At 35.9% G+C, this 19,123-nt stretch overlaps 2 protein-coding genes across 2 annotated transcripts; one reads left to right on the top strand and one right to left on the bottom strand.

Annotated features, from left to right (window-relative positions):
- Positions 1-816: 816 nt before the first annotated feature.
- On the bottom strand, positions 817-15,294 carry LOC131798391 (protein N-terminal glutamine amidohydrolase). Its single transcript, XM_059116026.2, has 7 exons — positions 15,096-15,294; positions 5,308-5,405; positions 4,281-4,380; positions 4,113-4,166; positions 2,899-3,044; positions 2,173-2,297; positions 817-1,280 (listed from the first exon to the last, which is right to left on the bottom strand). The coding sequence occupies exons 1-7, from the start codon at positions 15,291-15,293 to the stop codon at positions 1,174-1,176; spliced, it is 828 nt and encodes a 275-aa protein (XP_058972009.1). The 5' UTR covers position 15,294; the 3' UTR covers positions 817-1,173.
- LOC131798390 (UDP-N-acetylglucosamine transferase subunit ALG13) lies at positions 5,468-8,310 on the top strand. Its single transcript, XM_059116025.2, has 4 exons — positions 5,468-5,564; positions 5,925-6,087; positions 6,746-6,884; positions 7,330-8,310. Exons 1-4 carry the CDS (start codon positions 5,475-5,477, stop codon positions 7,445-7,447), a joined length of 510 nt encoding a protein of 169 aa, XP_058972008.1. The 5' UTR covers positions 5,468-5,474; the 3' UTR covers positions 7,448-8,310.
- Positions 15,295-19,123: the final 3,829 nt, after the last annotated feature.

The raw sequence follows: 19,123 nt of genomic DNA, 5'->3' as shown, positions 1-19,123 counted from the left end.
CGAAGAGCGCACCGGTGATGTTGTAGTGATAGCACTATCATATCAATCACCAGCACTACCTCAATCAGTAAGAACAGTTTGTTTCTTCTTTAGTCCGTCACTAAGATCGTTTACAGTTTTGATTTCTACTTACGGCCAATTAAAGATCAAACTGTAACTGCTTCCGTTGAAGCTAAATGTTACCGCTTCCGAGAAAAGCTGCGAAATATTTTTTGGTTAGGTTGACGCCCCCGTGATTAGTTCTTTTTAGACAGAAAATTACAGCTAGCATTTCAGTTCGGGATAAGACCCCGTATGATCAAGATCGTTTTTGAATAGAAGACAACTTAGACCGTAATCCTCGATAAAGTAATCAAGACCCGCGAACATTGATAAGTATTAACTTGTTTTGTGATTATGTTACCTGGCTTGTAGCTGTTACTCAAAGCGAAACTCATCGCTGGTTTTTACCTTTCCTTTGGTTCTCTTAATTGCCACGTGCTCGTTTCCAAAAATCGAGATTATTCTTAAGCTATGATCACAATACTTAAGTAATTTCTTCACGTAATGATTTCAGTTGACCGCTTCGATATAGTAACGCCCCAAGGAATAGGAAAAGGAATAAAGAAAGAAAAGATCCTATATTGGTTTGGTGTTTATCGCATGCGCGTGTATCAACCCGGGAATCAAGTTTCCAACTCTAGCTTGAAAAGATCCATTTACACAAACTCCGACTCCGTGTTTTTCTGAGGGTTGTGACAAATAATAATCGAACTGCATACATATCACGTCATACCACTATCCACAGAGACAAGAAGCAGATTAATTTCATAAATGTAACAAGATTTATTTATCTTTTTTTTTCACGTGTGGACCTTTTTCTTTTTTTCTACGAAAGTTAGAAGACATAATACAATAACTAGCAGTAATTCTTAAATCTACAAAACTGACTTTCTTTCTGTACAAATATAGGGTATCATTGCATGCTTGCACTTGCGCGTTTGAACTTTATGCAACCCTTACGGAACGCTCGTTGTCTTTTTGCATTAACAAACATTACACTAAAATGGTAATTAAGCAAGCATACCACTTTCTGTACTCTGATGAGTACAACATGAAGAAAACAAAATTTTGAGGACAAAGTAATATCATCCAATAATATTTAACAGGAGTTGTAATAATCACAACATCCAATCATTCTGTTGAAGTAAAACTTTTGATGAATGTTTTATAGTCCATCACTTGTCCTTCTCCTTCACCCTGTGACATATCAATAAATTCTTGAAGGTTCATTGTGCTCTCTATGAAATAAAAAAATCAGTCACATTCAGTCTCAAATTCAGAGGTTAAAGTGAACATTTGATAAACAATTCCCTGGCGGGCACTTGATATGTTAGCTGATATAAATGTCTGCAGCTAAGAGATTGTCCAAAAATGAATATTTGAAGAGACTATGAACTGTGGAAAGAAAGCCAGAAAGAGTTTTCTTTTATTTTATAACCTCCCAATAATAATATTGCCCACAAATGGTTGGTAAAAAAGCCATTGTGATCAGATGGCAGATGATTGTTTGCAACTAGCTCTTAAATGTCACTATCAATGAACTATAAAAACAAGTTTATTTTTCTTCCATGAAAAATAATATAGATGAAAAGATAAAACTCTTGAGCAAGCTTTCCACAGCTGACTTTGTTTTTTTTTGATGGAAGGAAATATCAGAGTGTGCGGGGTGATCATGTGATTACTGTACAGTTATTTTACATGATGCAAAGAAGCCAAAAACATTGTGTGAAAATTAATGGTTGTATTGTAATACATAATACATGGAACATATAAGCATCATTTACCCCCCTATTCACCAACTATGAGTGGAGAAATGTTACTGTATAATTTTCATCCTGGTCACTGGTGATTACCAGAGCAACTGCATTTCCATTAATTTTATAGAACATAAAAAAAATCTGCATGCAGCAGCTTATTTGAAACTAAGTCCTTCAGTTTAATAACCTGGCTTTCACCAATCTTGTGATTATAATAAAGTTACTTGCATTTATTTCAAAAGGATGATACAAAAGTGTGTTGAGGAGGAATACTACATATGCAATCCTATTAAAAAATGAGTTATTAACAATTAAAATTATTCATTATTGAACATCCTTCTGGTAGCATTCTGGTTAAGCTGTTATTACTTACCTTCAGATCTGATAGGCGAGTATGGAGGAGGAGGTTTTACCCACTCTCCATTTGGTTTCTTCATATGAGACCGGTCTGAGGCAAATGTACTGAGAAATATCTCTGCTGGTATGACTCTAAATTTTCTATATTGAATGAAAGACAACTATTAAGTCTTCAAATGTAGTTTTATTTACAAGTTATAAAAGAGAACCCCTCTATAGCTTGTAGGTCCTACAAATCATATTCAACACCACTGTTTCTATGACGGAACAATTGACATTCCACTTGCATAAAAAATGCACTCAAAACTTTCTTAGACCTTGCAAATAGCAGTAGCAAGTGGTGTCTAAATTGTTAGTTATGCTAATATTTGATCTTGGCTGACAAAACAAGTATGAAAAGCAAAATATGCTTGAAAGTCCACTTTCCCATATCAATTGCACATATATAACTATGGCTTCCAAAATTCACTGAGTTCATTGGTGTTATCCCCTCAAAAAACTTGTGAGGCCAAACCTTCCTGCAGGTGTGGAGGGCGTGGGGGGGGGGGAGAGAGAGGGTGGAAAGAAGCAACAAAGTCTTCAGTTACAAAGGATCTAAGTAGCAGAGTTGTAAGTACACATATCTGCATCAGATATAGATGCATTCAACTACCCTTAACTCTTCCAAACTTTTTTCATACATCCTTATCTACATATCCATGGCCTTTTAGTTTACAACATACAACAACATAGCAGAGAGTACCTGTGAAAGTGTTTTTTAAGTTGTCTGTCATTTTGGATTGCCTGTTGGACATACTGTTCAAATGGACAAGGGAAAGGAAGAATGGAATCCAAGTCATATATCAAACACTTAGCATCCACCTGACGTAGTAGCAGCACATGGTAGTCCTGAAATAAAAAAAACTTGCTGATTTCATCGAAAACATAAAAGGTGGATTCTCTACTATTGTTTTTGTTTTAAAACTACATTTTAAATGACCTAAAAAGTTTTAAGCTCTCTTTTGGTTCAATGGTGAATAATCTACTTCTCTTTTCACAGCACGTTGAAGTATCAATGTTCAAAGAGAAAACTCCCCCGATCTTTCCTCTAAGGGCTAGCATTTTAAAATCAAGCAAGAGAAATAAGAAATCATACCTTCATTTCAAATAATAATAAATTTAATTAATTTATTATTATACTATTAAAAGTATCAAACATTTGACCACTATCCTTTTTCATCCAAAAAATTGGGGCTAGAGAATTTAAAAAAAAAAATCTCTCTTTTTCAGTTTATAAGAGAAGTTTGACCAAAAAGAAATCTTGCTTCATCATTCACAAAAATCCCTTACTTTGATTTGATCTCAATAAGTGAGCACTTACTTTAATGATTTGATTTAGTGCCCTCTTTCCTATAAGAACCTTCTCTCTGATAAGCAACCCCCTAAAGTTGGTTTTTGTTGATAGGCGCTCCCTTCTTATTAGCACCCCTATTGAGTGAGCACCCTAATTCCAATCCCCCCTTATCTGTTTCAGTAATAGAACTGTTAGAATAAAATTGTAGATGAACATTGAGATCAACTGTGGTTCATCATCCTTTGATTGCTCACTAAAAGCCTCACAACAAAAACGTGGTCCTTATCTCAGTCTCTCAACTAATAAGGCCCTGCAAATGCACAGTTCCTTCCAACAATGGGTTCTGTCTAAAAGATTTTGTGACAATTGCTTGGCTAGTCATTCTAGCAAGGAATGATGAGGGACAACAAGTATGTTTTTCAGTCTTTTTGATCCTCAGTCAAATAAACATAAAAGCTTTGTTTCAAATTCTACTGCTTCTCAGAAAAGAAATAAGCACCCTGTCCTGAAGAAGCACCCTGGTTCACAAAAGTGCCCTCCCTTGAAGTACCAAAAGTAAATAAGTGCTCTGAGCCCTAAAGAGAATCATTAAGGTGTCTTGTGTCACAAAGTTATTGACTTACCCAAACAACTGGAGCTAAAGGGTCCTTTGCAGATTTTTGCATCCATAAAGGAACCTAGTTGATTAACATATCACAGATGATTAACCACACTTTTCAGTGAGCAAGTAAGCCTTTCTTAAATTTCTTACCATATAATATTTTACATTATATACGAAGCTGTAAACTAACCTGTCTTTTCTCGTTAGATATGAACACTGAATAATATTCACTCAGGTTTTGCTCTTTTTCATCTCTTATCTGCTCACATAACTTCCAAACATTTTCTTCACTACAAAGAGGAGAAAATACATCAAATAAAGCATTACTTTGTTCACTCAGGGTTTTGTTTAACAGGCACAGAAGTCTAAATTTATTTTTTCTTCTCTTTCCTACCCCCTACTCCAATGCTGTTCAAAACAGAAAACCAAAAACCTGGCTTGCTTGAGGTCATGATTGTTCTGCAACATTGAATAGAAGGAATAGGGCTATTTATGAGGAGAAGAAAAGGTTGTCATGAATATGCAACTATCTCAGTCATATCCATGCCCTTAAGTTCATGCTATTTTGATCAAGTAACATCCAACTTGGGATCCTATATCTGAAAAGAGCAAACTAGATTAAGAAAGTATTTACAGAAAGGAAGGCAACTTTTACAATTCCAAATTTTCCTGATGTAAGATAAAAATTTAATTTCGAAACCTGGCACATAACAAAATCAAGGGTAATCCAACTAAACAGGCTTCAAAATCTCACAAAACAAAAACGACGTGCCTATGCCTATGCCTAGTTCAATTTCACCCTATAGTGCACAATAAAAAGACACGGATCAAACTCCTTTGAAACATGAACTTTTTTTTTTAACTCAAACAGTTTTCGATTGTCTTTTACTAGCGTACACGGGAAAACCCCGCGAAAATACTTACAATTTCACGCGCAAAAAATAGATCAGAGGGGGAAATGACACGGAGTGCAAACATTAAGTTATGCAGGTATTTCATAAACACGATATGCAAATAAAAGGAAAAGATAAAGGTTTTAACATTCTTATGAGAATTTCGCTATTACCTGTGTACTGTACAATTCAATGACAGAAACCTTGGTAGGTTCTAATACGTGATTTGTTGCTGATGAAATTATTTCTTTAGTTTTGATACTACTAACTCCCCCCAAAAAAAGATAAATGCTTTATCAGAAAGGTATTTATGATCCAACGTACCAATAACAGCTCGTGTAGACACAAGTTGATGGCGAGATTTCCCCTTTTACTTCAAGCGAAGTTTTAGCCTGCATGGCCATCCAAAACAACAATATGATCTTTTGATACCCACAACGAGGCTGCTGGTTACATCCGCTGAACTACAATATTAAGTGTTCAGAGCAAATATGGCGGACGCTAGGAAAGTATTTGTCACTGTGGGAACAACGAGTTTTGATCGCTTAATTGAAACAGTCTCTAGCAAAGCATTTCTTGAGGTACCTAAGATAGCCATTATTGAATATGCTGCTGCTACTTTTTTTCTGCTGATGATCGCGAGATTTGCCTTGCAACTTACGATACTAATTTACACATTGAACTGGCAGTTCTGTACTTAAAACGAGAGACACCTATTATGGACAGAAGACTCGCTTGATGATTCGATAATTTAGGCTGGAGCTGGCCCTTTTGAACCAGTATGAAACTACGATTCACTACTTTGAAATAGCGATCGTAACTTGGAACAGAAGAATTACTGCTCTAAACCGGGAATCAAGTTTCCCGCAGATTGAGGATAATTTTTATATATTATTTCTCAGCTTTAAAAAAACAGTTCTTGTCCTATTTTACATTCACAGCTGTTTGAAAAACTAGGCTATGGTTCTGTCGTTCTACAAATAGGAAGAGGTGTTTTTGAACCAGATATCATAGATAAGAAGAATTTATCAATGCAATACTACCGATATAAAGATTCAATAGCAGAAGATATACAAAGCGCTTCACTTGTGATCAGTCATGCTGGTAAGTTCAACTTAAACTAGTTATTAACAGACTTTTAAAGAACTAGTATGCTCATAATGGCTGACACTGAGCGACCATTTGCTATGGTCGCCACCAGCTTACAAGTAAAACCTTGTGAAAACTGTGAGCTACGGATTATTTAGTCAAGTACAATACAATAGAGGTAAATGGATTGTGAGATGACGTGTAATTTCTGTCTATAATTTTCTGTGGATTCTATTCATAAATGGCTTGGAAGTAAACCTAATCATGCAAACATCCAGAAATGAGAAGACTTGTCAAGCTCAATTAATTGACAAAAAACGACAAAGCAAAATAAACAAGAACACTTACAAGACGAATGTGACCAAACCAAAGACGAAAAACACGAATCCCAGAGCTAGATATGTAACAATAATTTTCGCAAACTACACAACTAACCAAATAAATTACGCGCAAACAATATATATACGATATGCAAATAAATATAACAAGTACAAAACTGGTAACTGACAAAGGCCACTAATGAAAACAAGAAAATAAACACCTAACACGAAACTATGAAACACCAACACTAACAAAAAATGATAATACAAATTCTTGCGCCTACACTTCTACCTTGCTACCCAGCCTCATTGATACTTACAACATACTTTATTAATTTTGTTATCATCTTAAGGGGCTGGAAGTGTTTTAGAAACTTTACAAGCAGGCCGACCACTAATTGTTGTAATAAATGAACTTCTGATGGATAATCACCAGTTGGAGTTAGCAAGTCAACTTGCTGAAGATGGTCATTTATCTTATGCTACCTGTGGGTATGTTATTTCTTCTTTCATGATTTGGTCAGCCAGTTTTTCAGCAGAGAACAGATCCTTATGATTACAATTAGAAGTAGATAGATTGATAAATGTGGTAAATTTCTTGCTCAGTCAAGGAACAAAGAAAGATATTGAATTCAAATGTATTTGTTGGGACCAAAAAGCCCCTAGTTTTGAGCTACAGAACTTCTAATCTCTTGGTAAGGTGCTCTACCAACATAGGCATTACAGAAAGCTCATTTGTGGACTACATAAGGTCATATTGATACAACATATTGGTTCACCCATGACAATCAGCCAAATGAAACACATCCTGGGTTGTCCAGAACAGGTACTAAGGAAGATATAACTTTCTGTTTACAAAAACTTTTTTAGGAAAATTCCTTGTAAATTTTGTGAAAAGTTCATTTTTATTAAAAATATTTTATATTTTGGTCTACAGCACTCTAGAATCGATCATTAGAGAACAGAATTTTTCCAAACTGAAGCACTTTCCTTCTGGCAAACCTGAATTGTTTTCGATGTTCTTGGACAAGGTCATGGGATTTGATGATTCCTGACAAAGTGCTTCCATGGAAAATACCCAGTGGCACTGTGAAAACCAATTAATGGTTTCTCTAGGAATTGATGCTTGTAATGATTGAATCAGTTGTGAGTTGTTGTCCATTGCCACTTGAAGGAATTGAAGAAAATGTTCGACAATTTTTAAAAACATGTTTTGACAGTTCCTCTTTCATCTTCAGTTCTGATTGATACAAAATACAAAGTTGAATTTAAAGTGTATAACAAAATGCTTATTGGACAAAACACAATAGAAACAAAACAATGTAACTATACAATTACAAGGAAAGTTTGAAATTAACATGATAAAGTTGATAATTAAGTGTAGGTTGCTCTCATTCAACTTTGTACTTTGTATAAATCAGAACTGAAGATGGCAGAAGAACTGTCAAAACGCATTTTAAAAATTGTTGTTTATTTTCTTAAATTTGTGACATATCTGCTGCTTTCCAGACCACTTGAAGGAACATTTGAAAATCACACCAATTTCCTTAAACGTTTTTTAATGTCATAAAATACAGAATATAACTAGGAGTGATAAGCTGATAAGGTATTATGATATTCATGACAAAAAGCTGTAAAGGTACTGTGTTTAATAACATAGCTCAAGGATATTACATAGTGGAATGGAAAAGACAAGGGTTGTCTCGTTGAGAAGGAAAAGCATTGAGCTTATTTGACAAATGAGCCTAAAATGGTCTGATAAGAAGCAAGTTTATTACTGATCCCAATCTGTTTGTGTTTTCCAGTTTTGTGTGGTGTATGATGATAAATTTTGCATTTACTATTGACACAGTTACAAATGATGCTTTTTTTTGTAAAGCTGCTTTGGACAGAGAGAGATGTATACTTTCAGATAAAATGTGTGTCATGGTTACAGTTCTTACAGTAAACTACACCCACCTGGGGATTTCCTTGTTTTGCTCAGTCCCCTCACTTCACTGGGTGGTGGTGAGGCTGGGGACCGGTCATTATTTTTTGGGTTCAACATTAACTTCACAAACACACACTTTGAGTGGAGCTACTGCATTTAATGATTATACAAGTAGGATATCAACATATTCTTGACCAAACTTTGTTACACGATTTCTGATATTAACTAAACCTCTGCAATTCTAAGAGTTAGGAAACGTTTACGTATCCGTTCATATCTAATTGCGCAGATAACCCAAACCAAAGACTACGCACGTGAACAGAATGAGAATGCTGACTTGAACTCCTGCGGATGAGTTACAGAGGTCTTCAGTGCAGCACTTCATGTGACATTTGACATTTTTAACCCCAGAAGATTTTATATTTTTACACATTAGATCATTCTGGTCTGTACACTGCGCGGCAGTAGTGCAGCCTTTTCCGTAAGTCTTGACTGTTTGTGAATTGATATCATAGAAGATTTCTCCTCTGTAGCATCGATCAAATCCAGAAGTGCAGTCCACTTTTTCGTTTTCAGAGCAGTCATCAAACGACTCAGAGCTGGCACAGTTGTAGCATCTCAGCCCAAAAACTGTATCAAACAAATGAAATCAAGAAGGATCAACACGTATCTCAGCGTTATTGGGGGAGAAAGGGAAACGTTTTTCCCCTAGCCAATGTCAATTAATCTTGTTCACAAAGTAACGAATGAAGAACAGGGAATGATGAATGGAAAGTAAAGGGTTATTTCATGCTGTTTGTTTGACAGATGACGACCACAAACTTTAAAACGCCCGTATAGAGTTGTCGATCTGCTTTTTAAACCTTATTTTTCATAGGCGCTCTCGTTGCCATCGCCAGCTTGTTTGGTTTAGTTTCCTGAGTATTTAAACAATGATTTTCAAATTTTTTTTGTGACTGGCGCGTAGATGATGTTATGGGACCAAAGCTTTAAGTCGACATTCACATCCTAGAATTATAAAGGATGTTTGCAACATTAACCTGACTTAAATGACCAGCCCCCCCCCCCCCCCTTAAATAAATCTTCCAATTGATTTGTGAAACAGATTTGATTATTGCAGCGTTGTTTTTAAGGCAACTGCGGCATCGGCCTATGTGAAAAACTACCGACTGAACTTCAAAACCGCGCAGCCCTGATTTTATTATATGCACTGAAGCAATGAGGACGATATTGACGAGTTGTTTCAGGCACTCAGCGGGCGAAAACCAAGAGATTACAAACAATTTATGATCTCTTGCGAAAACTTACTCATCAAAGACTAGTAGCCATATCTATTATGATGTGCAAACCTCTATATGGATTTACCCATGAATATCTTCAGTCTCGACTTATACACCGAAATGATATAACTTCGTACTGAGTGAGGAATTCCAAGAAAAAATTGGCTGTTCTACCATCCCCAACTATTCAGAGAGAACTTTTTCCTATAGAGGTGCTATGTTGTGGAACAGCCTTTCTCATGAACTCCAATCAACAGTTTCCTCTAAAGGCGGCGAATTTAGAAGTAAAGTGCGTCATTGTAGCTATGAATGAGACACGATATCCTTGAATTAGCATCTTAATAAGAAACCGCAAAAAAAAAGCAATTACTTAAAGGTTATTTAGAAAGACTTCTTTAATTGCAAACTGATTAAATTTAATGTTACACAATTGCAAGTTTTTTTCCAACTTGATTAACAACATAGACCCGCCACCTCAGAGAAGAATTACCCGAGCGTATTTGCTGCTTGATTCAGTGTGAAAAGCATGCTTACTTAGTTTTACATATTGATGACAAGCTCACATACTAAAGATCAGAGTTAACACCAACAATAATAAAAGCAAACCCTTCCCTTCCCTCGATTTCCTTTCAAACGTGCTCCGAAGCATGTTTCGGACTAAGGCCATGTATCCCTTCTGTTTACGTTCCAAATCTTGACATGTTAAACTACCCAACGTTTTAAAATGCTTTTTTCACCGGGCATTTACTGTAATTTAAGCAGACTCCACATTGACAACGATGCCAAAATCCTGTACTGTTAAACTAATTCAACCGCATAGCCTCAAGTTCCAAAAACACCTTTACCACATAGGATAACTAACACCGACCAAGTCTTTTTCCCGTCCACTATATTTTCAATTTAAAATGAAAATATGTTTAAAAATATGTGTAAGAGCCAGTTATTCAACTTACCAACCGAGAATGTAGTGAGCAAAAGCAAAACTATCTGTTTTACTTTGTCCATGACTAACACACTTTTGGACGCTTGTGCTTCACTCTGTTCCCGGTCACTATGCTTGCCAACACAAAAATAACAACGGCTTTATTGGTCGATTTTTCCCAGACAAGGAGAGTGTAATCTTTTTTTAATAAAACACGATAGTGAGAATTAAGTGTAGTGTAAACTTTGTTGACGTAAAGCCGGACAGTTCTTGCTTTTCAAAAACAACCAAAGTGAACAAAAACAAAAGGACACCAGAAATTGAATTAAATTTCCACGCGCACTAACTCTTTAAAAATTCAATAGATACATGAGCTCAGTCAGGTTGGTAATTCTTAAGTGACATTATCCCCGACGTAATGGTTCTTAGATTCTCGTTATTTCTATACAAAAGGGAAGAAGTGAACCTACTATGTACAATATTACTTGATACTTAGAGTAGTTTGTTAAAATGAGGTACAAGAAGAAGCAAACCTCCGTCAACTCTACTGACACGACAACAAGTCATCCTGCGATCAGAAATATGAATAATTAAAAAAGATATGATTTCTATACATATCTTCTCTACTCAGTTCTACGCTATATCTCAGAAATGCCACGCTGGGCAAACAATTTGTAAAGTTCATTTTCTAAAGCTTCATTCGTTCCTTTAAGTCCTTCAACAACTTTATGTGCCCACAGGAAGTACTCATCAACTCTTTCTTGTGTCCAGCCTTCTGGGGTGACACGATTGAGATCTCTCAAATTGAAGAGTTTATCTCCAAGCTTAACAAGTTTCGCCTTGTGACTAAAAAGAAAATAAAGTAAAGAAAAATAACAGTTAATTGCGACTATAGTTACAGCTGTTCCAGTTAAATCATGGTTTATGCTAATAAATTCAGCTGTTGCCGCTTCTTTGGTTGGGTAAGTGAGAGTTTGGAGCAGAGCTAAACGCCGGCACAGAACAATACAACTTTTCAAGATTCACTTTAGACGGTTGAGGTTGGACATAAAGAGTATGGAAATGCTATTGCTGTACTTTTAACTTAAAATGAAAGGTGACCATTGTCTTAATTCTGCTGTTGTTACACAAAGTTTTGATAATTGGAGCAGATTTAAGTATTTTCACAGTTGTGATGGAAAAAGGACTGAAACAAACCGATTTTGAACCAAATTTATTGTAACATAGAAAACAGAAAATCTAAAAAACCAGAAAATATTAAATCAATTTACAGGTTAATACATGTATTTTGAGGAAAATAAACAAGATAAGGTTTAAAAAAATTATGAAAAAGAGAGACAGAGTATTCTCATTGGAATAATTGAAGAGTTTAAAGAGTTTGAAGAGTTTCTCTCCAAGCTTAACAAGTTTCACCTTGTGACTAAAAAGGAAATAAAGTGGAGAAAAATAGCAGTTAATTGCAACTATAGTTACAGCTGTTCCAGTTAAATCATGGTTTATGCTAATAAGTATCAGCTGTTGCTGCTTCTGTGGTTGGGTAAGTAAGAGTTTGGAGCAGAGCTAAACGCCAGCACTGAACAATACAACTTTTCAAGATTCACTTTATAAGGTTGAGATTGGACAGGAGGAGTATGGAAATGCTATTGCTGTACTTTTAACTTAAAATGAAAGGTGGCCATTGTCTTAATTCTGCTGTTGTTACACAAAGTTTTGATAATTGGAGCAGATTTAAGTATTTTCAGTTGTGAAAATTTAATTTACAGGTCAATACATGTATTTTGAGGAAAATAAACAAGATAAGGTTTAAAAAAATTATAAAAAAGCAAGACAGAGTGTTCTCATTGGACCCCCCCCCCCCCCCAGCATTTCTCCCCATTCCCCTTCCAGACAAATGTGACCACTCAGATTATAACCATATGTTTGCCCAGGAACGTCTACTGGCCTTTTTAGAGAGATAACTGCATTGTACCCTGAAAAATTATAGAGAAATATCAGACATACAATATAAGCCATCCATCAATCTGTGCCTTCAAGAGGGAGGCATCTGCCACACACTTTACATGCCACTTTTTATTTACAGAGAGCTACTACATGTCAATATGCTTGACAAGTGACATGGTGTTAAAATATTTAAAACTAAAATGTGTCTAATGTGGTTATAAAAATTTTCCAATGTCACAAAGGACTGCAATAAAATTTACCAGGAACCTATATGCTTAAGGTTAGTCACTAGAAAAGGAAATGCTACTTATGAATGACTAAATATAAAAAAATCATTTATATGAACTGTGGATTGATAAATAGACTAAAGAATGATCTTTGCAGTAGTAAACACTACTTAAGCTGTGATGAAATAAGGCCCAAAAAAAATTCAGGTTTTTATAGGATTTGAACCCATGACCTCTGTGATACCGGTGCAGTGCTCTACCAACTGAGCTAACAAGCCAACTGGGAGCTGGTCATTTTGCTGGTTCATAATAAACCTGTGAAGTGCTGAATGAATGACTGTGATGATATGAACATCATACATATGAACTGTGGATTATTAAATGAATTTGAGAGTGATTTTTCAGTAATGAACACTACTCAAGAAGTAGTTTAAATAAGGCCTTAAAAAATTCAGGCCTGTACAGGATTTGAACCTATAACCTCTGCAATACTGGTGCAGTATTATCCAATTGTAACACCTGTAATCATTGTCAAGATTTTCACTTTGTTTTCTGTAATATTGGCTGCTCACAGGAAGAAGTCCCTTACTTAAAAGGAAATTCTTTAAAACTACATTCTGTTGAAAAAAGAATGTGAAAAATGATCTGTTAATCACTAAAAGTAAACTTGATCCCTGTGCTAACCTGGAAGTCTTTGCATGGACAATCTGCAGCTGTTTTCGTTCCAATTTGGGAAGTCTCTTATCATCAGTTACTTCACTAACAATATGCCGTACTTCTGGTCCAAATTTTGACTCCACTTCATCAAAAGTAGTGTTAGTATCTTCCACAGTATCATGAAGAATAGCTGCCTTCATTGACAAAAAAACAAAACAAAAAGAAAGGTAGTGTGATAAAAATTTGTTGTTCAAAAATATTCAAAGAATGTGTAACTTGGAGAAAAGTTTTAATAATTATCTGAGCTGCACTGGATTGGAAAGTGAAAGGACTAATGTGGGGGAGGTGGTGGTGAGAATGGCTAAATAGTTAGGATGAGGGGGAAAAGAGAGAGGTCCATACCCTTTTATTCTGCCCTGCAAATTACTCCATCATTTCCTTACTTACCCCATACTTTGTCAATCTTAGTATGCAAGCTATTCAGTCTAAATCTTCTCTAGCAAGGTCTTGCATACAGTCATGCATGTAAATGGCACCTTACAAGTACTTCACCAAACTACACAAGTAATATGTTGCTCAACAAGATGGGGTGTTGGAACTCCTGGTACATAAGAGGGTTTTCATCTTAGAGATGTTCCAATATCCAATAATTTTCCAATTATTGATTCTAACCATTTTTAATTGTTTAAATCATAGAAATTCCTCAAAAAAATGTCAACTATCAAAACATTCCAAAGTTGTATTATCAGGCTGTTATATTGCATGTAACATGTTTAATGATGAAAGTGATCCTCGCAGTAATTTGCACTACTTAGGCAGTAGTGAAATAAGGCCTGAAAAAAATTCAGGCCTGTACGGGATTTGAACCCATGACCTCTGCGATACCGGTGCAGCGCTCTACCAACTGAGCTAACAAGCCAACTGGGAGCTGGTCATGAAGTTGGTTCTAAATAAACCCGTGAAGTGATTGAATAAATGGTTAAGAATATATGAAAGTCATATATTTGAACTGCGGATAAAGAAGTGAATGAAAGTGATCCTCGCAGTAATTTGCACTACTTAGGCAGTAGTGAAATAAGGCCTGAAAAAAATTCAGGCCTGTACGGGATTTGAACCCATGACCTCTGCGATACCGGTGCAGCTTGCGGTATGTGCTGCACCGGCGATACCGGTGCAGCACATCTTTGGCTTTTCTAGGCATCAAAATTTCAACTGATGGCAACGGTCTATGCACTAGTGTTTGCTACAAACCTACAGACTCACATTGTTACTTGTTGTATTCATTTTCGTGCTCATCACATGTCAAGAATTCCATACCTTTTTCGCAGTTTCTCAGACTTTGTCGTTTATGTAATGACGACTCTGATTTTAGTAAAATTTTGAGTTCAGATTCCTTCTAAAAAAAGAAGTTGAGACACGAAGAGCAGACACCAACCCAAGACAGACCCTGGTATATAAGGGAGTATGGACTAAAGAGATACGATTTTTTAAAAGGAATGTGAATTCAGGCACCTGCTCCATGTAATGACTTCTCTGCCTTTCCCCGTTTCCACCCACCGAGGGGTCGGACTTCTCGTATAAAAAATGTAATAGCCATCACTTATCAGCAATTGAATAACACTTTCGTAGAAACGAGAGCCGATATATGCAGTTTTTATCTCTAAGGTTCACACAGAATTGGTGGGTAGTGAAAACTCTAACCGATGGTACATAAAGATTTCGCTGTGCGAAGACTGTGCTCCTCACCTGAAGTACATCTGTATCATAAACACCTCCCTCTTTCAAGAGAATGTAAGCTACTCCGATGGGATGATTAATGTATGGCGTTTTCTCTGGGTCTTTTCGTCGTTGATCTTTATGTTTTGTGGCGGCAAAATGAATCGCTTCGAGGATTTGGCCAACTATTCGGTCAACTGGTTCTAAGCTGCTACAACTATCGGCCATATTTTTATTGTATTTGTGTCCAGGCTACTTCGGACTCAAGTTTTGCGCGGAGCGGCTCTCTTTGGGATTTAGGATTTTGTTGAATTATGATTGATGGACATTTCATAGCTGATAATTTTCTCAAAAGGAAATCACAAGATTGAAAACTTTTTGGCTTATCCATAACTTAATGATCTCTTTCTGTATAATCACTGAAATTTGAGGAATTCATCCATCTGGCAGCGTCAAAATGAAAATATCAGCTGTAAAATTGCCATCCACTGTGTTTGTAAATAACAAAAATGTATCCTCCAGCACATTGAAAACATCCGGATTTGGATTCAAATTCTTCTAACACCTAACTCCTGGAAACTTAATATAATAAAAAAGCTAGCAGCAAATATAACTTAGGGTAATATAAAATCAGATGTCCTTGAAGCATTCCAAACTTTTTATTAAAGGCGATTATTGTCATGGGTCTAGCAATGGTTTACACGACCTTAAAAATGACATCTTCCCACAATCTAACGAACGATATTAACACGTAATCCCATGATTTTCTCGTGCAATTTGGAATAAACAAACACTTGTTAATTTTTTCAAAGACCACAAATTGCACGAGCCCTAGGGCTTGTGCAATTTTGTTAGTCTTTGAAAACATTTACTCGTGCTTATCATTATTCCAAATTGGACTCGAAATCATGTTATTACCTATACAAAAATGATAATAGCGCGCGGACGAGAAGATCAATAGAAGATTCTTGGCCCTTTGAAGCCGATTCCCCCTATCACCAAAATTCTCTCATAAACCATCTGGTAAAAACAAGAGAACATTTACGTCTCTTCGATTTGCGTGCAACTTTCGTCCCCATAAAAACTACTGCATTAACGTAGTGTTTTCTTGTTATGCATCAAGTATCCAGCCTGAGGGCAGCGCAATGATATTTCTTTGTTTCATTTTTCAGTTAGCTCACGGTTTCTTGTCTGTTCGTTTTTTTTTTTTTTTTGTTTTATTTTTTTTGTTCGTTTGTTTGTCCGTTGTTAGTTTGTATTTTTGTTTGTTCGTTTGTTTGTTTGTTCCTTCTTTTGTTCGTTCGTTCGTTTTGGTTTGTTCGTTTTTTTCGTTCTTTTTTTCGTTTGTTCGATTTTTTCGTTCTTTTTTTCGTTTGTTCGATTTTTCGTTTGTAGGTTTTAGTTTGTTCGTTTTTTCGTTTGTTCGTCTTTAGGTTGATTTATTTAGAATCTTTTCTATGTGTCGTTCGATCGGTATTTAGTTACAAAAAAAAACAGCTGAAACCTCAGTTGACAATCAGATGTGAAAGCGGATTAGGTAAGATGAATCCACACAGGACCACAAACAGGCATGCGTTATAACAATTTTAATCACTTAAATAGATTTAGATTTAAATTCTTAAATGCATTTTATTTACATGAACCGTCACTGATAAATAAAGGCTCCCTGTAAACTGAGGCGGTGATAGTAATCAAATACTTTTATGATAATAAAGAGAGATTTCTGGAAAAAAAAAAACTCACCGCTTTGATATCAGTGGGAAATGTCTTGGAGGGTACTGCTTTGTTTGGTTATAGTTGTTAATAATTCATGATCCTTGTATTCTCTACCTGCAGCTTTTATCACTATAATAAAATAGGATGTGATTCTTCTATTCAAGCATCATACAGAATCTGTCCAGAAACAAGTAACAGGAACTTTAAAGAGCAAACAACAGTGATAATAATTCATTCTTTCTCCGATTTATTGGATGTTTGGATGTGTACAAACACATGATCACGCTAAGCCGAGTCTCTGCCACTAGACTGATATGCTGATTTAAACAATTTTTCACGCGTTTAACGCCCGGTGACATTAGCGGACTTTTCATCAGAAGAAAACCGTAAGATGTAAGGAACAAAATACGCTAATTATTGAAATATTCATCAAATTAGTAAGAGTAGTTGTTTATCCTTATTTTGACATCTGTCGTGAATAATTTAAGTACACAAACGGTACACTGTAGTTGATATTGTTAAGCCTCGTGTATTCACTAGCCTATAATATCATTACTGTATGCTCTTAGAACGTGAAATGTTTGAATGGTTGTAGCCGGCGCTTCAGTTGCCGAATGCAGAATGGATTCAGTGAGATTTTTAGCCGTTTTTATCGGATTTGCGTGGATGTTCTATAAAGGTGAGTCCCCATATTTCAAACAAATGATTACTTCTAATGCAGCCTCAAGTTTTATGTTCATGATCAATTTAACGTTGAACTTCGAAAGTAACGACAATTTGTTTGCTGCTTCAGGTATGTAAAATAACAATTTTCACGAAAGGATTTCAAATTTTTTAAATCAGAAACACAGGTAATACACACATCACATGTCGGTGTTTTGCTTCTGTTTAATAATGTAAGAAGAGTGGAAGACATAACTTCTCGTAAACTTGCCTAGAAACACAAAATTTAAACAAGATATTTCATTCAAGAATATCACTCAGTTCTTTCCTTCAGAAGCCCTTTTTTTCAAAACACAATTTTTTTCTCTAATAAATGAAACGTTAGTATTCAGTCATGTTCTTTAAGAGGTGTGTTGTTTTGTCGAGAGACTTGAATGCAAAGTAGGATTATATGGGAAGGAAACATCACGCACATCAAGTCATTAACGATTAGGAATTTCTCAGTTTGTTATACGTCGGCGATGAGTTTGACTGTCAACGCTACGGGAAATAAGGAAATTGATTTTAAGAATTCCCCTGCATCAGTCAGAGTCTTCAACATGAAGCAGCTGGAACAGTCTTTCATCTCACAAAACAGTTATCGAAAAAATGCTAATACCCGATATTGTAAAACAACTCGACTCTGATTCAGCTTTTTTTTTACACAAAATTTAATTTCACAGATTTTTGTGGCGAGGTCGAAAATTGATGCACACGATGGTACTGATGGTACTAGATGATCATTTAAAACAAAAGTCATAGAGTCATAAGTAAAAATGAAACTGTAGGCTAGGCTTCTCGCATTCTAGACTAAATTCATTCCGCTAAAAACCTTACAAAATTCATCCAAATCGTGTTTCACATAAGTTCTTATATTCAACATAACGTTCTGCTGATATCTCTCCGACATATTAAGTAATTTAAGCCCTGGCAAAAACTTTTTTAAGGAAAAGTGCTGACCGCTTTAAAGAAGAAATTATCATTAAATAGATCGTTGGACTCTATCCTAACTGATGGCGCCAAGAGCAACTGGCCGTTGTTCAAACCTGCGGGCGGATTTAGTTTACACTCCTTAGCTGAACAACCCGATATTCATCCACAAATGTTTCTTATAAAATAAATATGATTTATAATCAAAAGGAAGAAGAAAGAAAAAGCGGTATACTGCCCATTATGTTTCGGCTTTATTTTTCTTAAAGCGGAAAAGAGGTTGCTCAGCAAATTTAAAACACAAACTACACGTCTTATCTGCCAAGCTGAACTAAAATAAAGTAGCCGAGAAGAAATACAATAATGTTTTCAAACGTCGAATCAAATCCAGCAGCATCAAACTCGAATCGATTCTGAGTACTACAAGGTCAGCGGGAGAACCTCGACTAATTTCATTATGAATGCAGTTCAGAAGGACTGAGAAGCCAAGTCACGGCGCATTTCAATGCCCGCCGTGCCAAGTGATCCACAGGAATGCTAGATATTAAACTTAAAAATGACAAAAGGCAGTAAAACTCTCGTGGAAATGTTCAGTGAAGTTCAGAAAGGTTTAGCCGGCTGTTTCCTGTCTTTGTGGGAGTTCAGCGCTACGTTTTTCTCTCCGGTTCCCGTCGCCTGCACGCAAGCTTTTCTTTAAATGTGCATGCAGT

The sequence above is a fragment of the Pocillopora verrucosa genome, chromosome 1 (assembly GCF_036669915.1).
Source record: "Pocillopora verrucosa isolate sample1 chromosome 1, ASM3666991v2, whole genome shotgun sequence".
Classification (NCBI taxonomy): domain Eukaryota; kingdom Metazoa; phylum Cnidaria; class Anthozoa; order Scleractinia; family Pocilloporidae; genus Pocillopora; species Pocillopora verrucosa.
This window is presented reverse-complemented; position numbering and strand designations above follow the sequence as displayed.